General features: G+C 34.1%; 1 protein-coding gene across 1 annotated transcript in view; it reads right to left on the bottom strand.

Annotated features, from left to right (window-relative positions):
• Nucleotides 1-15,785, bottom strand: part of EYS (eyes shut homolog) — a 700,592-nt gene that overhangs the window by 607,675 nt on the left and 77,132 nt on the right. The window contains exons 7-9 of the mRNA XM_063152992.1: nt 12,491-12,595; nt 12,090-12,229; nt 5,410-5,576 (exon numbers count right to left, since the gene is read on the bottom strand). Of these exons, the coding sequence (XP_063009062.1) occupies nt 5,410-5,576; nt 12,090-12,229; nt 12,491-12,595 (412 nt within the window). The remainder of the gene's footprint in view (nt 1-5,409; nt 5,577-12,089; nt 12,230-12,490; nt 12,596-15,785) is intronic.

Here is a 15,785-nt window from a genome sequence, read left to right as displayed (position 1 = left end):
CCAGTATATATAGCTGTTGTATTCTGTCTTCTAGCCTCAGTCACTTAGCACATGAGAAATCTCTACCTTCTCTTGAGAGCTTCTCACACAAGTTGATTCTGTTTCTCATTTTTAAGGGAATGGAGTACACAAAAATATCATACATATTTTACTGTGCTGATTTTAGATGGTGTAGAGTTAGTCTTCAGAGTGGCTAGCACTCATATTCTCTTGGACTTAATACACTGTTTGGGATTTATGCTGGAAACAGAGTTGTTAATATAGAGATGTTTTCGTTATTGCTGAGCAGGGCTGACAGAGAGCCAAGGCCTTTTCTGCTTTTTGCACTGCCAGCCTGGTGAGGGAGTTGGGGCTGCATGGGAGGCTGGGAGGAGACACAGCCTGGACAGGTGACACAAACTGACCTAAGGGACATTCCAGAGCATGGGACATCATGCTCAGTATACCAAGTGCAGGGAAGGAGGAAAAGTGAGGGACACTTTGACTCATGGCATTTGTCTTCTGAAGTAGCTGTTCTGTATGATGAGGCCCTGCTCTCCTAGAGATGGCTGAACACCTGCCTGCCCATGGGAAGCAGTGAATTAATTCCTTGTTTTGCTTTGCTTGTGTGAATGGCTTTTGCATTTCCAATTAAACTGTCTTTATCTCAACCCATGAGTTTTCTAACTTTTACCCTTCCAATTCTCTTCTCCATCCCGCTGGTGCAGGAGTGAGTGAGTGACTGCATTGGGCTTGGCTGCAGGTGGTGTTAGACAATTACATTTATACCTAAATATAATTTTGACTTGCATAAAATTTCATTATGCATAAACATTAAAAGCAGGTGTGCTTTTAGCTACCTTTAGTTGCACATTTTTTGAATCTATCTACAGTAATATGGTAAACAACCAGACATATTAATCTTTCTCGTGCAGTTAATCACTTTCTTTACTTTTTATTTTTTACAGTAACAATTAGTGTGTGAACTGTAAAAATGTAACTATTCAATCATTCTTTGAAAATGTGGCTATTATCATTAGCATTGAATGGAAAATTTAACTTAGAGCTCTCCTTAATAAAAATATAAGGATGAAGAATTTTCTGTCCTTTCCTGACTATTACTGGTTGTATAGCTTATCTTCAGAGACCACAGAAAAGCTACACAAAAAAAAAATGTGATATAGAATCTTCTTGTTTAGGTTTCACACTTCTGATTCCATACTGCAAGAAATGATGTCATGAATTTTTCAGATGTCAATATATTTTTCAGTGCTTTGGTGTTTGAAGAAATCAAAACCAGCGAAGAATGAAAAGCACTTTGTTTTTTCTAGCAAAATTATACCTAGATGTCTTTTAATTTAGTACAGGTCATCTCCTACAACAGTGTACTTAAGCGCTGTAGTATTATTATTATTATTATTATTATTATTATTACATATTATTATTACATTTTATTATAATTCAATTTTTTTTTTAAATCTTCAGCTGTACTAAAATACTGAGCATGATATCAGAAGTTTTGAGGCATGGCTTGATTTTGAGTCTTATTCTCTTTGAAGCGTGAATGTTTCTCTATGATAAATAAAAGAAAAAAATTGTATACAGGTATACACAATACCAGAATTTACATTTGTAAGTATATTTCCAGCTCAGGGAACTTGCATTTTGTCCTTATCAGAGAGATGACCTCAGCAGAGAGGCTCAGTGTCTCCATGGTCTGTCCGGGTGTCACTCCCTGTGCTGGAGTCAGTGACTCCTCCCTCTCCTGCTCCAGCTTCAGCTCTGGGACGGCCTGTCTGGGGTGTGTGTGTGAGAGACCTCCCAGCAGAGACCAGAAAATGCTATTGACACCTCCCCAGCCTCTTTCCTAAGGGGGCCTAAAATGTCAGCCTCACAGAATGGGGGAAACAGTGTAGTATGAATAAACTTGTAAAAAGAAAATTAGATACAGAAAAAATATGCGAATCAAACAGCTCAATTTACCCAGCTGGAAGAAAATGGAAAAAGTCAAGGATGAAAAAAATAATAGGAGCTTTATATTTTGTGATACTTAGAAATTATCTAAATTATGTTTACTTTTCACAATCTTGCTGGCATCATGCAAAAAAGTATTTCATATTCTAAAGCATTTTACTCTACAATGTGTCACTTTACTCTTTTGCACTGAGATTAGTTAATTATTTAATTGTGTGCGCTGAAATTTGAATACTGAATACTGAAGAATGTGTTGGCAATTCTAGTTTTGCCATACCCCAAATTTAATTTCTTAATGAGACATTTTCCTGCATAAAACCTAACGAAATGCTGATGTCAGAGCTATAGCTATTGACTAAAATACATTTTTTAAATATATTAGTTCATCATGACTTTTTAAACAGTGGTAAATACTTCAATATAGCTTCAACATTCTCAGTCCTTCTTGCTGGACTTTTCTGGGGTTGTGATAAATGTAACACTTCATCTGAACACGCTGGACTGAAGAAATGGGAAACAGGACAGGTAATGGAAACTACACAGAGTTTTAAAATGGGTGTTTTCACTCTATTGTTCCTTTCCACTGAATAGACAATAGTAAAGTATCTACTGTTAATGTCTTATTTCAGTTAGGATCTTGGTTGTCCAAAATTGACAAGAAAAAAATTTACAAGGGTGAAAAAGTCAGAGTAACAACTTTCCCCTTGGATTTCGAAACAGGAGGTTATAGTCCTCAAAGATCTTTTTCATTTTAATTATTCATTAAATGCTTCTCATTGAGGCTTCTTAAATCAGTTCTCTCTCTTCTCCTATGCAGAACACAAACAATGCAGGTTCTTTAGAAGAGAAAAACTATTATTATTTTCTTTTTAATCTAGAAACATTTTCTATTTACTGAGGTAATGAATCTTATCTGTCGTTTTTTCTCTCATGTATATGTAACCAGAGGTCAAGAGGTCTTTTGGCACGTGGATGCAATTGTTCTATTGCATGGTATCTGCCAGATTCATATTGACAGCTGCACCATCAACCCAGTGGCAAGAGCAGCAATTCTTTGAAGTTTTCATTTTAAACACATGATGACTGACTTACTTCATGGTATCGCAAAGAGCACAGACTCAGCTGGCAGTGCAACAATTAATTTGAATTAATTACAGGTTTTGTGTCACTGTGATTGGGGCCACTTTAGTTGTAAGAAAAGCTTCACTAAACCAGAGGAGTAAAACTATTAAGACTTCTTACTGTAATTATGAGGATCTTGGTTTGCAGCCTTGCTGAGAATTACACTGTATAAAAATCTAAAACTCCCCCTCCTTCATTTAGAGCAATTCCCCAATCTGAACTCAAAGGAAATGCTTTGCATATAGATAAAAATACCTCTAGGTGACACTACAGTCTGGAACAGTTTTTCAAAATGGGAAGAGAAGACGAATATGTCATGGTAAAGAGACAAAAATCTAGAAACATTTCCTGCAGTTGACAGCTTATTTCCCATCTGGAGAAATAAAAAAAGATGGCTTGCAAAATGAGATCTTACAGGAGAGGGATGCTCCTGAATCAAAGGTGGGTATTTTCTATGATTTCCTAATGTGAACTTTACTATATCAAGGTACCACTGGAAAACTACATTATGACCAAAATTTAATAATTTAAAATTTAAGATTTCTTAACTAGGAGGAAGGTCTAGAGTTTTATAGTAATTTTATGTAAAGAAAATCTAATATATATAAAATTTTGGCATATCTTTATCTTCTGCATTCATTAAGAGAGATTTTGAATGGCTGTAATAGTTATAAAAATGGATCTCTGTAGAGTTCTTAATGGCACTTCTACATTTGATTCTCCATATATTCTGCTGACAGTTCTCTTATGTCTTCCTGAAACTACTTTGCGTCGAATACAGCTCTTGATAAATAATTTGATAAAAAATATACTCATTTTAGGACAGAAATGCAATTACAAATCTTTAGAAAAGGTGTGTGCACTTACATTCAGTGTTTTCTCTTGTATTCTTTTGTTTTTAATCATGTATTGGGAAGGGGAAATTGATTTTTTCCTCACTTGCTAACAATAACTTGGCAAACATCATTCTTTTTAGGGCAGGCATAATTTAGATATTTTAAAAAATCCTTCACTGTCATTGACAAACAACCACGCTCTCTCAACAGAGCAGATACTATAGAGTAAACATGATACACTTTGTCTTGACAAAATAGCCAGTTGTGTTCTTTTGGGGTCAAGTTCTCTGCTAAGAAAACTGACCATTTGAGATTCAGATCTCAATGGTGTATTTTTCTGTTCCTTAGATAAACAGACAGATCTGTCAATGTAATTTGTCTTTCAATGACTGAAAAAGGAAGAAATAAGTGCTTTCTGTCAGTAAACTGAATCTGGATTAACAAGTAAAATCAAAAGTTCTTTATTACCAGATGTCTTCAGAACTACTAATTTCTCAGTAAATGCTAGTGGATTTTGTAATGTAAACATAGCTTTGTACTTCTATCAGAATTATTTTCCTGATAAAGAAAAGAAAGCCACCGATTTAAGTTAAATAAGGTGCAATATATGGTCCAGTAATTTGATACAAGAGTTGACTGCAAAGTGGAAAAAGTAAGGATGTGTACTTTGTGGGGATTCTTTGACAAAATACTCCTTTAACACTGAGATACTGAGAATCAATAATTTTTCAACATTTGTGTTGTCTGTTTGGTGATTTCAGTTAATTTTACAGAAGATACTTTGAAAACAGACCTGAAATTGAAGACATCTTTAATTGCTTCTATTTTTATCTTGTGCACAATTGCAGTCTTTTCTAAGTAGAAACATTAAAGCATACTGATTACAGTGCTTCTAAATAGGGCATGGCACAGCATAGAATAATGTCTTTCAAGATACATTTACAGATATTAAGGAGAAGTTTTATTTATTCTGGATTTTGTAGACTAATAATTCAAGTAAGATAGTTGAATTCTGTTTATTGAAGAAAACCTTTCCCATTTATTTTTTCACCATTTTTTATAAAATCTCATTTTAAATAACTACCGCATGTTGCTGTTCACTAAGGAGAACACATAATTTATGTTTCTTTTAATAACTGAAATGATAATAAATAAGCATTCAAATTTTTGTATAACATTTTGTGACAGATCCCAGGCTCAAAAAGTGTTTGCCACTTAAAATATTAGATTATTTGTTTATGTGAGATTCTTCATAGCTGGTTTAACTTCTTTGACCAGCAAAGAGGAATATTTGTGATTCCTTCATACAACACTTCAGAATACACAGTTTTACTGAATGCACATCCTTTATGAAAATTTTTATTCCATGACATTTTTGACATGAAAATTATATTAGTGCACTAACAACACCCTTTGTAATTCTTTCTGAAAGTCAAAGTATCTTCATATGGCATAAAACAATTTATGAAGGCTTGCATAGATAGCAACATATTAGTACCTGTATTTATTAATTCCATCTTCACATGTGGCTCCATGTTGGCACTGGTTTATCTCACAGTCATTAATATTTTCAAGGCATGTGTTTCCAGTCCATCCAAGGGCACAGACACAGTGAGATCTCTGATTTTCTTCATTATAGAAGCAACTACCTCCATTTGCACATACCTGAAGACAAGAATTACAAATATGCTGTGTTGGGTTTGCATGGTCAGGTTGTGGTAGTGGAGGGAGTGCTATTGAGCTGTTTTCTCTGAAAAGCTGCCAGAAGTTGCTCCCATGCCTGACAGATGCCAGCCAGCTCCAGGATGGACACACTGCTGGCCAAGGCCAAGCCCCTCAGTGATAGTGGTAGAACCTTGAGGTAAATGATTTAAGAAGAAGGAAAACACTTATTTCACAGAAGCGCAGACAGAGAAGAGCAGAGAGAAAATACATGAGAGGAACAGCTCTGCAGACACCAAGGTCAGAGCAGAAGGAGGGGCAGGAGGTGCTCCAGGCACCGGAGCTGAGATTCCCCTGCAGCCCCTGGTGAGGCAGCTGTGCCCCTGCAGCCCAGGGAGGACCATGGGGATGCAGAGATCCACCTGCAGCCCTTGGAGGAAATCCACACCAGAGCAGGTGGGTGCCCAAAAGAAGGTTGTGACTCTATGGGAGATACATGGTGGAGCAGCCTGTTCTTGAAGGACTGATCCTGTGGAAGAGACCCACACTGTAACACATCAGGAAGAACTATAGCCCTTGTGAAGGGCTCACACTGGAAAAGTTTGTGGAGGACTGTCTCCCATGGGAAAGAACCTACTATGGAAGGGGAAGGACTCCTCTCCCTGAGGAGGAAACAGTGACAAAACTGACATGTGATAAACTGACCATAACTCCCGTTCCTCATATCCCTGCACAGCTGTAGGGAAGAGGAGGTAAAAAATGGGAATAACAGCAAACCCAGAAAGGACAACGGAAGGGTGGAAGGTGCTTTTGTTTTACTTCTAATTATCCTGCTCTGATTCTGTTAGTAATAAATTCAACTACTTTCCATAAGTGAAATCTCTTCTGCATGTGGTAGTAAACATTATGTGATCTGTCCTTGCCCTTATCTCAACTTATAATCAATTTCTCTCCCCTGTCCAGTTGCAGAGGGCACTGATGGAATGGCTTCAATGGGTACCTGGCATCTAGCCTGGGTCAACCCACCACATATATAAAGGGTTTTTGCTTTACCTACTGGATTTTTTCCCAAAGAGTATAATGGAATAAGCCATTGGTAATAAATATGGTTATTTAATCTTTTTATGTTGTGATATTAAAAAGATACATCTCCAAGAACCTAAAATAGTGAATGTTATTAAATCGATATATCAATTTATTATTTAGTCGGCAAAATGCGTTTGTGTTTTAATTTAACAATAACATTTTTACAACTGCCCTTAAAATGTGCTTGTTTTGGGAGGGACAATAGTGAACTAGACTGGTTTTTTTTTCACTGAAAGAGTAGAGCAATTGTTCCTATGTTGTAAAATTTAGCTTAATATATGCCTATCAGGAGAATACTGATTTTTTTCTTTCATTTTTATTATAATGCTGATTCAATCTATCCTTGATTCTTTTATATGTTTATAAATTACATCTATACTGTGGGAAAATCAGAAGCTGCTTTATTTTCAGTTTGCAGATACTGAAAGATGATAAATTTAGACTGGAACAGCTTTTTTTCCTTTTTGCTTTTAATTGCTAATATTACTTACTAAACCAGTATTTCCTGTATTCTTCAAAAATTACAGAAAATTGTAAGTTTGAATTAATGCTCTTTTCCTCATTTTATTTTTTAGGCTCCATTTTCATTTCCATGAAAATTTTGCCAGTATGAAGACAGATAACTACATATTCATTCCAAAGCAATTAAGACCCCTCCTTCTAATCAATTGGTTTTTAAAGAAAATGGTGTCTAGAATATGACTTAATGCACTAGTACTTCAGTTTGATTGAGTCTGAATCTCTTTAAAATGTCATTAAGATTTGTAATAATAACAGTCCTTGGCAGAAATATTTTAATATTCATTTGTCTTTGATTAAGTTTTAAATTGACCTTAAAATGAAGAGATTTTTGTTATGCTCTCTGTACTGAATTTTAGATTTACCTTGGGATACTTATTCATTATAACAACATATTGAAGGAAAATGCAATTCAATGTAATGCACTCAATGTAAACTCCTTCTATGGTATGTGAATTGTTATTTTTTTGTTATTTTTATGTGTTTTCTTACTTTTGTGTTTATGTTTTTGCTGGATTTTATCCTGATGCTTACTATTTTCTCAAAGCTCAAATTAGCTCATACTCAAGAAAATCATCCAGAAAACCTTAGGCAACTAAGACAAATATTTCAATATTGCCACGTTACATTTAATTTATGCTTATGTAATTTTGATACTTTATACTGTGAAGAAAGGTGCTACCCTTTGAGGTGTTAGTGTAATCTAAAGATTTAAATTGAAATGAAAGCTATGGAATGTATTTAAATACAAATCTTATATTTCAACAGACCATAAACAGGTCTATTCTTGTCAGTCTGACCATCATACTTCTGTCTATGGCAAGTACTTTAACACAAATCTGCCTTTTTATGTAGTTGTGATAAAATGTAAGAATCCCTTTCTTCCAAAATCAACCAACAGACTTTATTTCATCAAGGAAATATAATTAGACCTTAGAGGATTTTGTTCTTCTCCTATCTTTCCTTTGCAGGAATTGAGAGATATAACTGTATGTCTGTCTCCTCTCTAAGTATCACGAATTGTCAAATGCTCAAAATAAGGCAGCAATCATTCTTTCCAACCCCTCTTTCATCTTAAATTTCATGGAATTCTCTTCACTTGGAAGGAAACTGAAGTTTACATAGATAAATGACCACACACATATGTATATTTTCCCCCAAGCATACAATTTTACTATAGTCTTCAGGTGTCATTATTGCAAAGTCAATTGTCCCTGAGTATTCAAATTTTTCCAGATGTGCAATTTTATTTAATCTGACCTATATTCTTTCCTAGACTGATGGTACACTAAGCAAGTAGATAAAATGTTTGTCTTAAAAATATTAAAAACACAAACTGCCTTACTTTTACAGATGAGGAAACTTTGTAAAATTGCTTATAAGGACCAGAACAAACATGGAAGTGGCAGCTCTTCTAAATACTAAAAATATACTGAGCACATAGATACTTCCATTGAAAAAGTTGGAACTATGGTCTTGACTGCAAGTGGAACATGGGATCATGGCTCATAAAAAGAGAAAATTTTCCAGTAAAATATGCAAATGGAGCTCCATAAATTTCAGTATTATAAAGCTGTAAACAGACTGAGAGGAACTTTCACATTTGGTTTAGTTCCTAACTCATGTGGGAATTATTTTTGACAAAACAAGCTGATGTCTGCTAAGCAAGTCTGTTTACATCTTAAAACTGAAAAGAGAATGAAACATAATTGTAAAGTAGTTTTTAATTCCTATTCCTTATTTCCTTTTAAAAAACAATAATACTGGTCAACATCTTGCAGTCTCCATAGTTTATGGCTGCACTTTAGAATTTTTCATAGTAAGAGCTAAAGAAAACGATGATTTTTTAAGATTGTTGACAGAATCTTGAAAAATAAGTGTTTAAAGGGAAACAATAAAATTCTTAAGATCCAGCTGTACCTACTTAAAATAATCACACATAGAATCATAGAATTAAGTCTGAAAAAAACATTCAGGATCATTGAATCCGACCCTTGATCAAACACCACCATGTCAGCTAAACTGTAACATTAAGTCTCACATCTGCTTGTTCCTTGAGCACCTCCAGGGACGGTGGCTCCACCACATCCCTGGGCAGAGGGAGGTGGTGGAGCCCAAAGTTTAACAGCCCTTTCTGTGGAGAAATTCTTCCTGGTATCCAGCCTTAACCTCCTCTGGCACAGCTTGGGGCTGTGTCCTCTTGTCCTGTCACTGGTTTCCTGGGAGAAGAGGCTGACCCCCACCTGGCTACAGCCTCCTTTCACGTAGTTGTAAAGAGTGAGAAGGTCTCCCTTGAGACTCTTTCTCCAGCCTAAACAGCCTCACCTCCCTCAGCTGCCCCACATAAGACTTACTTTTCAGACCCTTCACCAGCTTTGTTGCTTTTTTCTGGACGCCCTCCAACACGTCAATATTTTTATTGAAGCGAGGGGCCCAGAACCTCTGAGGACACCTCTTCATTTGTGATTGTTTGGGTCACAGGCAGACATTCCTGTGTAAGTAAACAGGTATGCAAAACTATTCAGGGATGCGGTGCCTCCATCACCGGAGGTTTTCAAAATGTGATTTATAATCTAACCACGGCTTTATTTTCCATGAAATGTTGGACTAGATGGTCATATGAGATTCCTTCCTTCCTGGGCTGTTTTACGGTTCTGTGATTCTATTACTTAGGCCTAGCATGTTGCACTACAATTATTTGTTATTATGAGTGGTCTTATCAATTCTCTATGAGATCCTGTTAATAAAAACACTACAATTCGTAGCATGCATTGAGTATTCCAATGGAAAAAGAGATTTTTTTAATTCCTTTTCATGTCTACCTGAGTATATTACAGAAGAAAAGGTGTTATAAGACAAAATGGCTAAATTTGGTCCTGTTGGAAGTCACTAATTTAAAGATGAAAAAATTTTCTATTTATTTAGAGTTCTTTCATAACTCTTGAACCAGAACATGCAGGCATTATCCTAATTACAAAGATTCGATTTTAAACTTTACAGGAAGATATCCCCTCTTAATCTGTTCACCTCAATTTTTTTGGATATTTGTTGGAAAAAAAATAAATTAAAAACAACGGTAGTGCACTACTTGTTGGGCTGGGAAAGACAAAACCAAACCCTAATGCGTTAATATCATTATATATTTATACAGAGATAGAAGACCCCAATTAATTACATCTATTTTCTGTTCAATAAGAAAATATTACAAATAGTAGCATTTTTTTCAATCTATTTTTCTGAATACAGAGGTAAAGCAGTTCAGCATAACAGAGATACCACTGAAAATGTAAATAAATGAAAGGATGAAAAAATGTATACTTATTTTCTATCCAAAACAAATAAATTAAGAATTAAATACTGAATTATGAAATTTATTGACTAATAATAATTTTTAATTTCAAATTATTGTTTACACTATTTCAGAAATGCACTAAAATATTTGTTTGAATACAGCCTTTTGTTTTTTCCAAGAAGGAAATGATATCATTTTAATGATGTGTAAGCTAAGAAAACAGGTAAACTCAAGTATATAAATCCATTATTTTGTTTTCTATTCTTTTTCCCATTAGAAAATCTACTAAATATTCACATTACATGCAAATCAAGCATCTCATACAGTGAGTGTATATTGATACATATATATCCATATGTATATATATAATTACTTTTTTACCCATATGACATTTATTATAATCTTTGTATGAATAAATTAAATATGTCTGAGGGATTTTAAGTGAATATTACAGTAAAATGTTTCACTAGCTCCTGTCAGCATCCTTGGCACACCATCACTTCCATGCTGACTGGCCATAATGATGATTGCACCATTATGATGCTATGCCATGTACCTGCCAATATATTTGCACTCAGTATGACACTTTAAATCATAAAAATGTTAACATTTACCAGATGCTGAACAATTTAAGTATAAACCTTTGAGCCAGTGAGTTTTTCAGTGCTATATTTCATGTTCACTAATAAGTGTCCACTCATGGACTTGAAGGTGACATAAATTTTGATTGTTCTTTGTAAATATGTTGTCTACTAATCATAGTATATTTTTATGGTGCATATATTTCAATAAAAGAATTGATAAAGCCTGTAAAACACACATTATCATGTTTGTGTACTGGTTTGGAAGGCTAAATAGCATTATGCACAGGGCTTTTAAAATAGCTATCATAATAAAAAGTGCAGCAGTATTTTAGTTTAACCTATACCAAAATCTCATAGCCCACCCTAATATGAATGAATCCTTCCCAAATGCAATTTAAAAGGTCGTAAGGGATTGCAAAAAGGATACAACAAATACATTTCTTCTACAAAACTTTGAAAGTGTAAAAGTAGTTTTCATTTCCATATGTTGTGAACATTGAAGAGTAGCTTGCAAGGTAAATTTAGATTTTTCTAATAGCCTTTTCATCTCCCATTGAAGTATAATTAGTCTTGCTTTTTTTTTTTTTGTTGAATGCAATTTGTTATTTTTGTTTGTAATGGAAATGAAACTTCTATCATTCTTTCTGTGCATTGATGTACCATCAGCCCTCTGTCTGGTAACTTTTATACACATGAAAGATTGCAAAAAGATTTTGCCTAAAGTTTTCAAGTTTCAGAATACAGCAGCAGCAAATAGGGGACAGAAGGAGACATCAGTGACAAAACATATAAAAAACAAGAAAGGCAGAGCTCAGACATTGCATGGTTTGTTGGACAGTGACCAGACTAGTCAGATCACACACTTTTACATGCATATGTTACACAGGAAAAGAAAAATTAGCATGAGAATATTTCAAGAGTGGGTACTGTGTTTAGGAAACCAGTGCAAAATGAGGCTTTGTCAGCTCACTGCTATTAGAATAAGTTGTTTGATTTTCCAAAAGTTGCTGGGGGGAATAGATCACTTTATCCTACCTCTCTGTTTCCAATACATGGTGATAAACACGTGTAATTAAATCCATGAGATTTATCCATACACACTGCTCCTGGGGCACAGCTTATATTGTTGAATAAGCAGGCATCAATATCGAGTTCACATCTTTCACCTTCAAAACCTGCACCACAAAGAGAATGTTTAATCACAGTTCATTCAGAATATTGACATTATGTCTGTTCAGGGTGTTAGCAGTTAACACCACTCTACTAGAGTTATTTGGCAGTTTTATTTTGTGAACAAAGAGAAAAAGTGCTTTTCTTCATAAAAATGTTCACTGCATTTGTTGACATACAGTGCTCTTTTTATGTTGCTACTTCTTAACATAAATATTCGGATGACATTTTATTTGTTTTGTTAGAAAAAATTATCAATGACTCACCTATAGGGCAAGTGCATTTAAAATGATCTTCATATGCAATACATGTTCCTCCATTTTCGCACGAATTGGAACCACAGTTGTCAATTTGCACCTCACAGAATTCTCCTGAAATAGGAAAAAAGTCCTAAAATTATTAGGAATTAATATCACTTTCTTAAGAAAACACTGTAAGTCATATTAGTAATATTGATAGAATAACTTCCTTTAAATAAGATCTCTGGGATATTGGTTAAAGATCTGTGTATGTTTTCACACTTTTTTTTTTTGCTCCACTTATACATATAAAAAATGGATTTCAGTGTTTCAAAAAAGGTCAAACCAAAAATATTTTTTCAGCATTTGGAACAATTTAGGATGTATCCAGAAGGTGATACAGAGCTGAAGAGGGGAGATTTTCCCTGGAAATAATTAGCTGAAACTGAGGTAATGCCCTATTATTTACATTTCACTATGCATTTTCTGAGCTCTGTGTTGGCTAGGAAAAATTTATCACATTTATTCGAGGTAACCTTTAGTGTGATTCACTGAACAACTTGCTCATTTAGCTGAAAACTGCTTTTAGCTCAGCAGGAAGAATAATTAAACTTGTAACTGGACAGTTCTAAAAAAATGTACTGAAGAGATGTAGATCTCATGGAATGTGATATGAATCAATAAGAAGACCATCAGTCTTACCCTTAGTTTTGAAAGACAACTAGATTTGACAAAGCACTTTCACTTTTTATTCTTATTCTTTTTGGTACTGAAAACAATTTCATGAATTCTCTATATATATTCATGATTTTCTACCTTGTTATTGGTGTGCTTTTTGTTGCTTTCCTTGATTTTTTTTTAATTTACTATTTTTACAGCAGGAATTTGGAGTGGGGAGGGGGCAGAGGGGGAGCAGGGGCAGTTTCCAAATTTAGAAAAAATAAAGAATAGAGAAAAAAGTCTGTACTGCTGAGAAAATTAGAAGAAGGTTTAGGAGTTTTGAGGTATTTCGAAGAGGAAAACTTCAGAGTATTCAATAAGTGTAAATTACTGATGCTTTTACCAGCAACTTGTTTGTAATCAGTGTTAGTTTATGGCTTAAACAGAAAACATAGAAGAGCTGTACAGGAGAAAAATGTTTGGAAGGAATATACAAGAAGTGTGGATAATTTCTTAAAGCAGATAATTTACCCTGTTAAATTTCAAGGCAGAAGTTAGTATTTTATTTGAAATTCTTCCTTTGTCAAAGAAGGGAATAAAGTTACTTCAAATAATGAAATTGTTTTAAAATTTTTATATCTATCCTTTTGATCTAAAGCTAGAGCCATCAGGAAAACACAACTTAATAAGATAAAATTTGGTAAGAAATGACTATGTCTCTTCTTCAATATTTTCTGCCAATTTCATTCACTTTTATTATGCTGGAATGGAGTCTCAAGACCTAAAGACTGCTTCTCATGGACTTCTGTAAATTCAAACAGGAATATGTTGTGATTTGTTGGCCAAAAATCTCTATTTTGGGCCAACAGGTGCTAAGCCACAAGTGCAATCTCATGCTTTTACATTTTTTACATACAGGTTGACAACCACGCTTTTAAGGATTTTTAACATTTACTCTATCCTTTCAGTTCTAAGTTAAAAATCATCCACTGATAATATCTATCAATATTTTAATAGCCAAGATTATATTTTATTATAAATATAAAGTTTACTGGGTTAAAAATGTTTTCAATAATACATAATAATAGAGAACATAGAAAAATAGGAAATTAGATGTTTCTTGCTATTTATTATTATTATAATATGTAATATTACATGGGAAACTATGGGCAACCTGACCTTCCATATACAAGATTCTCATTTGCTCTGTTCATATTGGCTCTAATGGTAACCCAAAGTATCTGCATTTCTTGGGAGATTTCATCATGATGAATACTTTTACAAAGCCACTTTTCCTGTAATAGTGGCCAGAAAAGAGGCATGCTAACACATAAATAGATATTTTCATCCCAAAAGCAACTGGATGTGCTACTGAAGCTGCAATCTCATAGGAATTGTGGGGTTTCATTTGTTTTAGTTTTTTTTAATGAGGTTTGGAAGGCAAAATCAGGAGCAAAAAAAAATCTGAGAAAAAACTTCAACTCAATATGTATTTTGGACCAATTTTTTCATGTTTATTCATGAGGATGGAATTTTCTTGTCCAATAAACCCTTATGAATAAATATTAGTGCAACCCAACAGGCTTTAAGAATTATTTTGCAATAAATCTGAAATTCTTATAGTGGCTGTATCCTTTAAGCAAACTTTATGACTTTTCCCTGCCACAATGAGGTCAAGAAAACCTAGTAAATTCAAACTGTTATAGAATTTATTGGAATCTGAATACTGCTGAGAAATGCATAATTTATGGTATTAAAGTCTGATTAAGTGATAAATGGATATCAGGAGAGATCTCCACAGTAATCCACTTAGCTTTTAATGCCTAATTATCACTTCATAGTGAGTAAGGGCTGAGTAATTGAGAAATGCAGTACTTAGAGAACTCAAACAAGATTTTTGTGCACAATTAAGCATGTTATTCTTCTATTAGGAATAGGTTCAGCAGGCCCAAGGAACAAAGGGGAAAATAAAGAAATTTTACAACATTAGGAGGAGGGAAAAAATTTGATTCAAGACTACTTATTAACTACTGCTGCAATGTTTATTTTTGTAAATGACCTTATACATTATTTATCTAAGGATGTGTTCTTAAAAGTTAAATTCTTTAATTATTTTCCTTAATTTTCTTTTACTACCAATATATTTAGAGGACACTTTCTTGTCCTCCTTGGTTCTTGCTCTTTTAATTTCCATCTTATCTTTAGATTTTCTAACTCCATCCATACACACACATGTAATTTCTCTATTTTCCTTTTATGCAGCTTCCAGCTTTCACTGTCTGTGTATGGTGGAATGAGACATTTAATTGCATTAACACACTAAACCTAAAAGAATATACCTTACTTCTCATTTGTGTATTTGTTAGCTTAGAATCCGTGATTAGCTAAAACAACTGCGTAGCTCTGGGGTTCATACCAGCCAGCTACAAAACAGATAAATTAGTGTACTTATGTCTATACCTGAAATTAAACTTACTAGTGTACCTAAATAAATAACCACAAATAACCTTATCCAGGTAAAATTCACCAAACAATTCTAAAGAGACTGAAATGTGACATTGAGGAAATGAAGAAACATCAGTAGAACGAGGAATCTTTTAAATAGAGTTTGGTACCAGAAGAAGGAAAGATGGCAAATTCAAAACAAATTCTAAAAGTAATT

Source organism: Melospiza melodia, chromosome 3 (genome assembly GCF_035770615.1).
Source record: "Melospiza melodia melodia isolate bMelMel2 chromosome 3, bMelMel2.pri, whole genome shotgun sequence".
NCBI classification, from domain to species: Eukaryota; Metazoa; Chordata; class Aves; order Passeriformes; family Passerellidae; genus Melospiza; species Melospiza melodia.
This window is presented reverse-complemented; position numbering and strand designations above follow the sequence as displayed.